General features: G+C 45.4%; 1 protein-coding gene across 1 annotated transcript in view; it reads right to left on the bottom strand.

Annotated features, from left to right (window-relative positions):
- ABCC4 (ATP binding cassette subfamily C member 4 (PEL blood group)) overlaps nucleotides 1-13,049 on the bottom strand; it is a gene marked incomplete at its 5' end in the record, with an annotated part of 254,269 nt that extends 241,220 nt beyond the window's left edge. The window contains one exon of the mRNA XM_081082354.1: nucleotides 12,976-13,049. Within this exon, the coding sequence (XP_080938480.1) occupies nucleotides 12,976-13,049 (74 nt within the window). The remainder of the gene's footprint in view (nucleotides 1-12,975) is intronic.
- Nucleotides 13,050-13,287: the final 238 nt, after the last annotated feature.

Raw genomic sequence — 13,287 nt, 5'->3', positions numbered from 1 at the left:
CTTTCAAAGTTTTGTCTTAAGGAAAAACTTGGACTACATTATATTCTAAATGGGGAGAGGAAAGGAGAGTGAGTTTGCCTGAGAGAACAATAAAGCCATCTTTTTTATATTTTTATTTTTTTGGCTATTAATACAAGATACACTGAAGACTTGTATGGGGTTTTCCCAAAAAGCAAAATAATGTGGTAAATTTGCATAGAGACTGTCAAAGCGAAAGTTCAAAGCATGAGTCTGAGTTACCTCATAGCCTGAAAGAACAGAACAGCTTACACTGGACAGCCTGATGCCAAAGACGCGCCCACCTGGTGCTGGGGAACCAGCAGCAACAATGAGTAATCCATTTCAATAGCAGGAATTCTACGTGGGACGCCCAGACTGCCTGGCCAGGGACAGACGCTCTCCTCCTAAGCAAAGCACTCTGAAGGGTTCACGGGGATTGGGGCTCCACCTCTGAAGAGTTTCAGGGATTTTCCTGAATTCAATTCAAAAAATGAGGAGGCAGGTCTATAATGAGGTGGACTAGAGGCGATCAGAATCCTTGGGAAGTTCAGGCTAATAGAGGACAAACTACAATACAGAGCAGCTCTGATCCATGGCAACCAGTGGCACCAACTCCCACAAAGACTTCTAGGGGGGACGTGGGGGTTTTAGCTGCTTGGGCTACCGTAATAAAGTGCTACAGTTGGGGGCGCTTAAACAGCAGAAATCTTTTCTCACAACTCCAGTTCCACAGGCTAGAAGTGTGCGATCAAGGGCCAGGTATGGAGAGGGAAGTTGCCAGGAGGAGCTGTCTTAAGCAGCTTCAGCCACATTGCTCTGGCAGATGTACTAGTCATAATATCACCTTACAATTTTCAAAGGGCTTCCACCAACAGACCCTGTTCTTGGTATGAATTATACTTCTCCTTGCTGCTTTCGTTTTTTCTTTCTTTTTTTTTTATGCATGTTAATTAATTTATTTATTTATTTTTTATTGCTGAAAGTATTACAAAGGGTATTACATATGTGTCCTTCCCCCCCCCCCCCCCGTGCTTTCGTTTTTCTTAATTTCTGTGGGACGGTTACTAACAGGTCACTTCTCCATTCATCAGAGGTGGATGTTACACATTGCACTATTTCCTCATCAAGCTCTGCCGACTTGCCCTGCTTGGTTCTAAGTGGGTGAGGAAAATAAGTGCACAGAACTTTATTCATTGTTTACACTTAAAATATAACTTTTGGAATACACCATGAGTAGTTTTAATCTTCCCAACTTGTAGAGAATACTGAAGCCCAGAGGGGTTAAGTGTCTGGCCTGCGGTCACAGCTAACAAGTGCAAGATCATGGACTAGGACTTGGATCTTCTGGCTCCAGTCTGAAGCTCTCTCCATAATACCCAGCTTGCTCCTATCTGAAGTAGAGGTGTCAGCAATTCCAAATTAGGAAAGGGGCTACTAAAAGGGTCCAAAGAGGAGTACCCCCATGATCCCTGCACAAAGCAAGCCCCCTTCCTCCCTGATCATTTGCTGAGTCCCCACAGGGATGAATAAGCCCCACTGTGCCAGCTGATCTCATGCTTTGAGAGGAACCTGAAAAGACTAAAGCAGTAACTTAAATGCCTGAATACGCCTATTAAGTGCAAGATGCTCGGCTAGGTGCTGAGAGGTAAAGATGTAAAAGACAATGGTTTCTGCCTTCAAAGAGCTGGCAACTTAGTGTGTTTTTTAAAAAGTCACATGAATAAATACACTTGATCATTTAAAACAAAAACACAATAAAAGAGTGAATTTTGCAGTAATCCCCACTGTACCCATTTGCTGAGGGCCGAATACGTAGCAGTCACTTATAGGTACTATGCCAGGTAACATGCATTAAGAATGCATTATCTGTTTTACAGATGAACAAACTGTGTTGCTCAATGAATACTCAAAATTCGTGTAAATGCCACTTTCAAGATTCTGTGACAATGAGACCCTGCCGGAAGCCGGTCCATCCTTGCTGCTTGACACAGCTGCTGCAGGGAAGAAACATCTGCACAGCATATGTTTCAAGGGACCTGGCGTATATGGCATACTGTTCTTAATATGTTTGCTCCCGTTCTTGGCGCTATGTGTTTTAACCAAGGTCACCTCTCCAAGAAAGGTTGTTTCCCCAGGTAGGGATTTTTCCCTGAAGTTAGGGAGGGAATAAAACCCCTTAACTAAGTGCCAGGCGGGTAATCACTTTAACTACGAACAATCACGCTTAAACTACATAATCTTTACTCCCTGGAATGGAGATAAGAAACACCCTAACCTTTGGAATAGAGATTGACAGGATTAAAATCAACTGGTATAAATACAGATGTAACAAGACAATAAAACACAGAACCTGGTGACAGAACCTGGCTGGAGATCCTGGATAGAACCAGGCGAGAGAACCCAACCTTGCTGGTCAACTGAACGCTGCCTCTGTGTCCTTCATTCTTCACTGACTCCGTCCACACCTTGGGGAACCCCTGGACCTGCTGGGGCTGAACCCCTCCAGGCCCAGCCTAAAGTTCTAAGCCACAGATAAATCTCCCTTTTAACAATTTAAAACAGGACAGACACCTCTCATACCATCAAAAAAGATACGGGAAGGAGAGGAAAGAGAGGAAGGGGAGGAAGGGGAGAAGGGTGTACAGGCAGTCCTCCACGTATGTCATTTCATGGTTACGTCGCCATCTCCCATTTATGTCTAAAAAAAAAAAGTTCTGCCGAAACCGGTTTGGCTCAGTGGATAGAGCGTCGGCCTGCAGACTGAAAGGTCCCAGGTTCGATTCCGGTCAAGGGCATGTACCTGGGTTGCAGGCATATCCCCGGTGGGAGATGTGCAGGAGGCAGCTGATCGATGTTTCTCTCTCATCGATGTTTCTAACTCTCTGTCTCTCTCCCTTCCTCTCTGTAAAAAATCAATAAAATATATATTTAAAAAAAAAAATAAGTTCTGTCATTTTGACGTATGTACATATGTGCTTTATGTTTTTTATTATTTATTTACCACATGTAAAGGTCAGGAATTGTTATCTTTCTTTTAAATTTTTTTTACTGTTTCAGTTCATTACTGCTGTGTATGTGCTCCATGTGAGTGACGTAGGTGCTTATGTAGGTGCGTTCCGACTTACGGCGAAAATCACGTTACATTGCACCATAGGAACGGATCTCCGACGTAACCCAAGGACCTACTGTACACCGCCTAGCTGAAGAACCCTTCAACAGGAGACATTAAAAGAAGTAGCCAATTAGGTTTATGACATAATCTGTCACATCTTGGCCAATAAAACACACTAATAAAAGTCTGCAAATAAAAGCAGTTTATTAGGTGAGCAATTTTATACTCACAAGCTTTTAATTGACAAGTGTGAGATTTCCACTCAATTACCCTCATAAACTCAATGAATCTAGGCATCCTTGTCTGACCCGGATAGGACATAAAACAGTGACATGGAGGCTGAAGCCCATGCTCTGTAATTTGTCAGACCTGACTCATTCCAGAGCTCCATGTCCTACTGGGTAAAACGAGGACAATGCCAGCTGCCACAAGAGGTTACCACAGGACCCAAGGACCTGGTATCTTTAAGATATCTGCACAGGACAATAGGGATGAGTAAGTCCCACTGTGCTTATCCTTGGAGAGGGATCAGAAAAGGGGATAAGGACAGTTCAGAACCTTGACCAGAAAAATGGAAATATGCACAGAAATGTGTTTCATTTTTATTCAGGGTTCTTAGTCTTCATTGTGCATTGCATAGGAAACCTTTTAAAAATACTGAAGCCAGCCCTAGCTGGTGTGGCTTAGTGGATAGAGCATTAGCCTGCAGACTGAAGGGTCCTGCGTTCGATTACAATCAAGGGCACATGCCTGGGTTTCGTGCTCGATCCCCGTAGGGGGCATATAGGAGGCAGCTAATCAGATTCTCTCTCATTGATGTTTCTCTCTCTCCCTCTCCCTTCCTCTCTGAAATCAATAAAAATACATTTTTTAAAAATGAAATAAATAAATAAATACTGATGGCGGCACTCTACTCCCAGAGATGATTCAAACTGGTGTATGAAGGAATCAGGTGCTCGAATTTTAGGGCAGCCCAAGTAAAATTCAATCATAGTGAAGGCTGAGAAACTTCTGTGTATTAACTAATTAGAACTTAAGACAAAATAGAGCTAGCAAGCTTAAAAGAAATCATACCCGTCAATCGCTTGAAGGAGGCAGTTTGTGAGTATATTTAGGAAAGACGGCACCAAGAGCCAGCTTGTGTTCATTAAGAGTAAATCATGCCAAACTGACCTCAATTTTTTTTGTAGAGTTTCAGAATGACTGCTCAATAGATACAAACACCTCTGGACTCCCATAAGACAGATGGCACGACCTCTCCCAACACCTGTCGACAAATTAATCTACTGCCCACTGGGTTCATTAGCAGATCAGCCACAACTTAGAAGACAGCTCCAGGACCAGCCCTTCCTAATGGTCAGACTACAAAACCACTCAAATAACTTTCAATAGGCAACAATGAGATGCTAAACTTTGACATCAACAAAATGAACTTAAATAGGGAAAAAAGAGTAGTTTGGGGATACACCCCACACACAGTGAGGTCAGTTGACTGTGTGTCCAAAATATCTCCACTGCTGCTGATGCCCAAATTTTATTTCCAGCGCAGACTTCTTCCCTGCCGATTCATGACCAATTGCCTACTCAACCTCTCCCCTTGAATGTGTAGCAGGCATCTCAAACTCAATGTGGCCAAAACCAAACTCCTGGACTTCTCCAACCCGTTCCTCCTACAGGCTTCAGCATCTCATCTAACAGTAACTCCCTCCTTCCCTGGGTTTGCTCAGGCCAAACCCATAGAGACAACTTGGACTCTCTTCTCCAGTCCCACACTCTGTCTAGCACCAAAGATGCTCAGCTTCACCTTCAAATAAGCTCTTCTTCTCTACATCCTATTACTCACCACTGCCCTCCTCCCATCCTGGTCAAAGCCACTATCATCAGTCGCCTGAACTGCCGTGAAATCTCCTGCCAGTCTCCCTGCATCTATGTGCTCATGATTTTCCTGACTTTAGTCCAGCCTCAACACAGCTACCAGATTGATCTTACTAAATCCTTAGCAGACTATGTTACCTCTCTTCTGAAAACTGGTCCCACTTGGCCAACAAGGTCCTCAAAATCTCTTCTTGCATTGGCCATCCCCTCACCTTCTTGCTCACCTTCTCTGTGAAGCTCTCGCTGGCCACCCTGCCTACAACTGCCATCTCCCTTCCCAGTACATACACTCACTCCTCATCCCTTTCCCTGCCTTATTTCTTCTCCTTATAACTCATAACTGACATACTACAATTTACTCATTCATTTTATTTAGTGTTTCTTTTAATATATTTTTACTGATTTCAGAGAGGAAGGGAGAGGGAGAAAGAGAGACACATCAATGGGAATCACTGATCAGCTGCTTCCCACATGCCCCCTACTGGGGATCTAGCCAAAACCTGGGCATGTGCCTTGATTGGGAATCAAACCGTGACCTCCTGGTTCATGGGTCAACACTCAACCATTGAGCCACACCGGCCAGGCTTGTTTAATGTTTCTCTCACTAGATAAGCGGTCACCAACCTTTCGGACCTCACGGGCCACCAATGGTCCATAGACCACTGGTTGTCAACCGCTGCACTAGAATTTAAGTCCCATGAAGAGAGGGACTGAATGGGTTAAGGCTGCCTATCACTACTTGAGCCAATTAAGCAGAGAAAGGTTTGAATCATATATGAGCGTTTTATTTTCCAGTATTGCCCGCAATATGAGAAAGGTCATCCACAAAAATCTCTCTGCAACCCCCGCCCCCCATTAAGCCAGCTGCTTATATTGGGTAGGATAAAGATGACATGTGGAGCCCTGGCTGGTTTGGCTCAGTAGATAGAGTGTCAGCCTGGGGACTGAAGGGTCCCGGGTTCGATTCTGGTCAAGGGCACGTACCTTGGTTGCACGTACCTTGTTTCTCTGTCTCTCCCTCTCCTACTCTCTCTAAAAAAATCAATGGACAAATATCCTCGAAAAAGGATTAACTAAAAAATAAATAAATAAAGCTTTAAAAAAGAAAGATTACATGGGGAGAGGCAAAAGGAGTAGGAATGAGTATGCAAAACGGGTATGACAGGTACGGGGAAGTAGGCAACGTGGGCTGAGGCGGACTCCATTGTTTGGGCAAACAGGCTGTTAATCTTTCCCTGATAACAGGCAGTTAGTTCTCAGTGAGAGTGGACCTGGTCCAAGGTTGACTCCCCAGTCCCAGGGGCACACAACTCCCGGCCAGGTTAGAATGTAATAAGAACAAAACAATCAAGGTTAACCGAGCACCATTACTATTTCTTTTAATATAGCTAGTCCCCAGTATTCTACTTCTGCCCCTAACATAATGGCCCTGAAAAGGCAGAATAGTTACAAGATCTGCCTCACCTCATCAGAAAGGTCCAATTGTGTGAGGAATGATGAAAGATGAGGTTCGGAAAGCAAATTCTGCAGGATCCCGAATGCCGCTTAGAGATTTACTCTAAGAAGTTGTTAAGCAGGAGGATGGCACGGACTTTTAAGAGAAAGACCAGTAGCGGTAAGACCCACTGAAAGGACCGGAGTCCAACAGTATAAGCTGAGGTGGGAGCAGGGGCATGTTTGAAGTTGAATCAATAGGATTTGATGTCAGCAGATGAGGGTGAAGAGGACCTGACAGGTTCACATCTTAAGAACTGGGTGGATAGTGATGCTAAAATCCCACAAGGCAATTCAGAAGGCAGCATAATAAACACAGGAAAGCATTCTTCAGATGCAGGCATATGCAAAGGGCATATCCATTCACTGACATGACTTTTAAATGTCTCCTGGATAAAAGCCAGCACATTCACTTTTTTGTTCGGTCAACCAGCATTTACACTGCTGGCTTCCATGTGTGCTCAGGATATGCGTGGAATCCCAGCCGGACCTTGTGACTGCCTAAGTATGTGGCTCCTGACTACTTGCCCAGCCTCTCTAGACCTGGATTTCCTCATTTATGAACTAAGTATTTCACAAGATGCCTGGCTCATAGGATTGCTTGAGGACTCAATGAGACAATAAATGTAAAACAGTGAGCAAAACTCTGAGCCCAGAGGAAGCAATATTCAAAAGATGTTAGTGACTATCAGCACTGTTATCTAAACAGATCCATCTCTGAGGACTACCTGCCAGCCTAAGTGCCCTTAAGTAACTTACAACACAGATTCCACACATCCCACCCAGACCTGCCACAACCAGGATGATCTGGGGGGGATGGAAACAGGTCCGCGCCTGCATTATTAACAGCATCAGTGAATACTGCTGAAGTATATAAACATGAGTTTTAATATCTGAAGAAAATATTAAGCTTAACCTCAGCTGACTTCCATTTTCAGTTATTTCTATGTAGGTACATAATACAGGTATACCCAGAGACACTACCGGTTTGGTTCCAAACCACTATGATAGTGAGCCATAATCTTTTTTGTTGGCAGAAGGTCTTGTCTTCAATTTATTAAAAAAAAAATGCAACATCTGGGAAGCGCAATAAAGGGAAGCTCAAAAAAAAAACAACAACACAGGGTACACCTGTACCGATAAAGAGAACTCATAAGGATTAATCTTTAAATGGATCTAACACTTATCTTCCTGTCTTCAGATATCCCCGGGCCATACGAGGCCTTCACTCTGGACTGGAGTTAATTTACGATCACCTCCATTCTTCCAATTTTAAGGCTCAGAGATCACTTGCATGTAGCCACACAGAATTAGCAGCACTGAAGATAAGACCTGAGTCCAACCAGTTCCAAAGCCCAGACTTTCCCACTGCCTCTACTGGCATCTACCTCTAAGCCAGCGGTTCTCAACCTGTGGGTCGTGACCCCTTTGAGGGTCGAATGACCCTTTCACAGGGGTCACCTAAGACCATTGGAAAACACATATATAATTACATGTTGTTTTTGTGATTAATCACTATGCTTTAATTCTGTTCAATTTGTAACAATGAAATTGGGGGTCACCACAGGGTCACGGCATTAGGAAGGTTGAGAACCACTGCTCTAAGTTATTCACCAATACAAAAACACAAAATATCTGCAGGGGCTTGGAGCTCACATGAAGAGGAAACCCACAAAAGCATCCTCGTGGTAAAAAGGACAGCGTTCTCAGGACCCACTGAAGAGTGGCAGGTGTGACATAGGATGAAGGCTCAAAGACACACACACACACACACACACATCAAGAATAGCCCTAGCTGGCTTGGTTCAGTGGATAGAGCGTTGGCCTGCGGACTGAAAGGTTCTGGGTTCGAGTCTGGTCAAGGGCACATGCCTGGGTTGCAGATTTGATCCCCAGTGGGGGGTGTGCAAGAGGCAACCAATCAATGATTCACTCTCATCATTGATGTTTCTATCTCTCTATCCCTCTCCCATCTTCTCTGAAATCAATAAAAATATTTTAAAAAAAGAAAGAAAGAAAAAAAGGAATAAACCACAGGCCCTAGTTTGGGGCCACTGGTTTGGCCAGTGGACAGAGCATCGGCCTGCAGACCAAAGGGTCACAGTTCAATTCCCGTCAAGGACACACACCTCGGTTGCAGGCTCCTCTCTGGCCTGGGCTCTGGTCAGGGCACTGTGGGAGACAACCAATCCATGTGTTTCTCTCACATTGATTTCTCTGTCTTTTCCTCTCTCTTCCACTCTCTCTAAAAATCAGGGGGAAAATATCCTCGGGTGAGGATTTAAAAAAAAAAAGAAGAAGAAACCATGGGTGCCCGACTGGCATTGCTCAGTGGTTGAGCGTCGACCTAGGAACCAGGAGGTCACCAGTTTGATTCCCAGTCAGGGCACATGCAGGCTCAACCCCAGTAGGGGTTATGCAGGAGGCAGCCGGTCAATGATTCTCTCTCATCATTGATGTTCCTATCTTTCCCTCTCCCTTCCTCTCTGAAATCAATAAAAACATATTTGATTTTTTAAAAGAAGAATAACCCATAGGAGATACTTATAAAATTTGTTACGTTGTTTATATCACTGCAGGGACTTAGTAGTAAATTTCAATACACCTCTGGGATGTTCTACCTCTTGTTTGCCAAAACTCATCAAATTAAACCTTAAGAAAGGGGAACAGGCTAAGGCCAGAGAACGAGCCCTGGAAAGTTCCCCCAGCCTCCATCTACCTTTGGATTTTCAACTGTTAATAAAGAGCAAGATTAACATAAGAGGTATTCTGAAAAATGGTGCAAAAATCCTAGTTTAAAATTAAACATTTCTATGCATTCACAATCAATATATAGAGGGCTGAATACAACCAACCTCTCTAAGCCACGCTAGCACTCAGCCATTTGCATTTCTCCCTCATGTCATCAGCTTTCTCTGAGAAGAGTCTCCAGGGAGTGTGTCCTGACTCCAGCGGCAGTCTGCACAGCAGCATTCGCTTTCCTGAGCCAGCTTCCAGGGAGGGAGCATTTAACCACTCTGGTTTGCCTGAGGCATTTGGCCCAAGCCCTCCTAAACCCCTATCTCTGGGAACAGGTCCTGCCTTGCTACTCCCCAACCTGCTGACCTCTGGGATAAGGGTGGATAGAAAAATACAGAGCGCAGAGCACACACACACTCACGCACAGGTTGCCCAGTAGGGGAGAGGGCTATCGCCAGGGAGTCTCAGGGGAATGGGCAATCTAGTGCCCAGCTAGACACAATTCACGAGCTTTGCCACTTATTTCCAATAATAGGGAAGAGGAAGAATTATTCAATAAACCATGATGGGAAAATGAGCTGTTTGGGGGGGAAGGAGAGCGGGGCCTATCTCATATCAAACAGTAAAAGAAGTTCCAGGTGCCTCTACTGTTAGAAATGATGCAAGAAAACTAAAAATGGCTCATGGAGATTTAGATGGTGCTGAGATTTTTAAGAACATTACAAAAGCTCAGTTTAATGAATGATACATAAATTTTAAAATATCTGAACTAAATTAAGAGACAAATGAAAATCTGAAAAAATTATTATAAGCCCTATTACAAGTTATGTCAAACATAAGTGCCTCATAGGAAAAAAAATCTGCTCATAGACAATTGAAAGAAACACGGATAAATGGGTCAACAGACATAAAAAACAGTTCCACCACTATAATTCAAATAAATTCACATTAAAACTAGTATTTTTAACCTTTCTACCTAGAAAAATAATTTGTGTACTCAAAGTTGACAATGAGTGGTTTAAGCACGTTGATAAATTGGTCAAATCCTGTTAGAAAACAATTTGGCTTTCCACCAGTTGCTCTACTTTTAAAAATATAGAAAAAAGGAAAGATGCACGAAAAATATGAACATGGATGTACATTACATCATCGTACACAGAAACAAACTGTGTTCAACCAAAAGTGAAAGACTGCATAAACTACAAACTTTAAATAGCAAATTTTGAAGATTAATGCCATAAAGAAATGTTAACCATAGGAAATTAAGGGATCAGGATCCAAACCAGTTCTACAGAAAAGATGTGTGCACCCACGGGTGTGCTTAAAGAGGTTTAAAGAGAAGACTTAAGAGACCGCCAAAACATCAGCACCTGTACTAGGCTAAACAGAAGTAAGTCATCCTTTCCTTTCTTCTTTTTCTATAGTTCGGAATTTTTTTGTTGTTGTTGTTACCTTCTAGTAGGTTTTTTGGAGTTTCTTGCAGAAATAGAAAAACATACATTCTTTTAGAAAATCCATAACAATTACCAATAGCCAATAATGTACAATTCCTCTTAGACCCCAAGCCCAAATGTGCTGTGAAAACACCAAAACCCTGGTAAAGTCATCTGCATAAAAGTCAGTGAGCTCCATATTGGTGTCTTTCAGATACGTAGCTGCAAGTTTACAAGTTTAGAAAGCAGGTGAAATTTGAAAAGCTGAAAACTTGGTTGTTGTTCTCTTCAAGGTGGGCCTTGTCTCCAGACAGCACTTCCTCCTGGCTGGGCTCCTTTCAGCTGTCAGGCCTGCAGCCAGAGGGGCACACAAGAACATCACTAAGGTGCCCCAGACTTTAAAATTCCTCAAACTGCAGAAGGTAAATCAAGGCAGGATGGCAACTGTGGTCAACAGCTGACTTCACAAACACCTGCCCTTTTTTAAACTATCATACTGGAATGACAATGGAGGAGCGGCTTAAAACAGAGTCAGTCTCAACTTTCCAGGAGAATTACCTGGGGTGCTAGTTTAGGTAAACGCTAACCCCCAGAATTTCCAATTTTACAGAATTGCTGTGGAATGGGTGCTGGAGAACTTGCATTTCTAACAAAGCTCCCTGGTGATGTGGATGAGGCAGATGTGGATGCCATACCTTGAGAACAGTTGCCCTAAAGGAAGGTAACAGATGTTTCCTGTGGCCCAACCACCTCACAACTCCAGTCTATAAGAACAACAGTGAGTTCAGAATGGCCTTCTCCATGGATTTAAGAGCCAACAGAAGCGACTCAGCACAGCGGTTTGGAACACAGGCCAGGACACCAGCCTGCCTGGTTTGGGATGCTGCTCCACCACGTACTAGCTATGTGATCCTGGGCAACTCACTCAACCTCTCTGCTTCAGTGCCTTCAGGAGGAAAACAGATAATTGCTCCTTCCCCTCCAGGAGGGAAACCAGAATGGATGCCTACTCAAGTCATTCATGAGAAGTCCTCACCACCTTCCCACATCCATGTACAAACATTTCCAAAATCCACAAATAGGAAGTGCTTCCACAGCGCCTTGCCCTGCCTGAAGTTATGGAGATGTTTGCCTCCTTCATTATAATTTATAATAAGCAGACATAGCCTTCTTCCCCTTTCATGTAGAGAAGGGCACCAAACAGCCAAGGTCTGTTCCACACATGCTGAATACACAGCAATCAAAGCCCGTGCAGGAGGATCCCCTTGGAATCTCTTAAAATATGGGGGAAAGGTGAAAGGAGGGTTAGGGTCGAGAAACAAAAGATCTAACCATCAACCAAATGTGATTCAAGTCCAAGGGTTCAGGCCCACCTGTTCCCAGTGCCAGCTCCTAGACATAAAACTTAAAGCGCATCACCTCTGTGGGCTGACTTTCACCGATGTGTTTCCACCCAGCTCAAGGGCCTTTCAGAGGTTTTAGGACCATAGGAGTGTCGGGAAGAACTACCTGCATCAAGACCCTGAATTGCTTCCCTAAAGGCTAGAGATCCCTATATAACCTACCCCGTTGTAGACCTCAAAGGTGCAAGTGGATATATTCGCAATAGGAAAGGGGCTGGTCAAGGACGTGCTCCAGTCATGGCTATGTGTGTCCCAGGCAAAAGAAAGCCGTGTTCAAGTGTCACCATTCATGAAATAAATAATAAAGCGTTGTTAACCCACAGGAAATTTGCCACAACTAAGTACTAGGACACCCAGTGTGACACAGACATGAGGAGAGAGCGAGGGTAAGGGACAGACACGGTCCGGACACAGAGGGAGCCGGTGGAGTCGGAACTCGGCGGCACGTAAGGAATATCGGAAGAGGTGGGGACACTGTTGGGAGATGGCAATGGTCCAGGGCACTAATTTGGCTTCGGTTGCAGTGAGACCAAGCAAGCTAGCTATTCATAAGCTGCTGGCTTAGAAAGAAAGAAAAAAAAAGGGTGCAGCTTTAGTTCAGAAGTGCAAATCCCTGAGCCTCGCGGGGGAAGCCGAGTACGGTTGGCGGGCTGGAGAGATCCAGTCTGTTCTCCCGTGGGGTTACCTCCTCCTCCCCGGCGAGCGGCGCGGCAGGGAGCCCCAGCGGCCCCACCAGCAGGACTCCGGGTCCCCCTCCGGGGCCTGCTCCCGCCCGCCCCGCTCGCCGGGGAGCACGCGGCCGGCGTGGGGCGGCCCGATCGCAGCCAGAAGGAAAGCGCTCCCCGGTTCAGACCGGGTCCCCACCCCCAAAGCAGGGCGCACGCGGCGGCGGGATGACAGGCGCGGGCGGGGCGCTCACCAGAAGAACACGCGCGAGCAGAGGTTGGCGTTCTGCAGCGGGTTGGGCTTCACCTCCGTGTACACCGGCAACATCTTGCCGGCCGCGCGGCCGCGGGCCGGGGTGGCGCTGCTCCGGCGGCGGTGTGTCCCCGCTGCTCCCCGAGCCGCGGGCAGGGATGCTGGAGCTCCGGCCGCCTCCGCTCGGCTCCAGCCGCCAAATCACCCGCTTCCGGGAGGAGAGCCCGGCGGCCCGCCCCGTCCCCGCCTCCAGCGCCGGGGCCGCTGCTGCCGCTGCAGCTGCTGCCGTCGCCAACGCCCCCGCCTGGAGCCG

This window comes from Myotis nattereri (assembly GCF_964212035.1).
Source record: "Myotis nattereri genome assembly, chromosome: 2".
NCBI lineage: Eukaryota > Metazoa > Chordata > Mammalia > Chiroptera > Vespertilionidae > Myotis > Myotis nattereri.
This window is presented reverse-complemented; position numbering and strand designations above follow the sequence as displayed.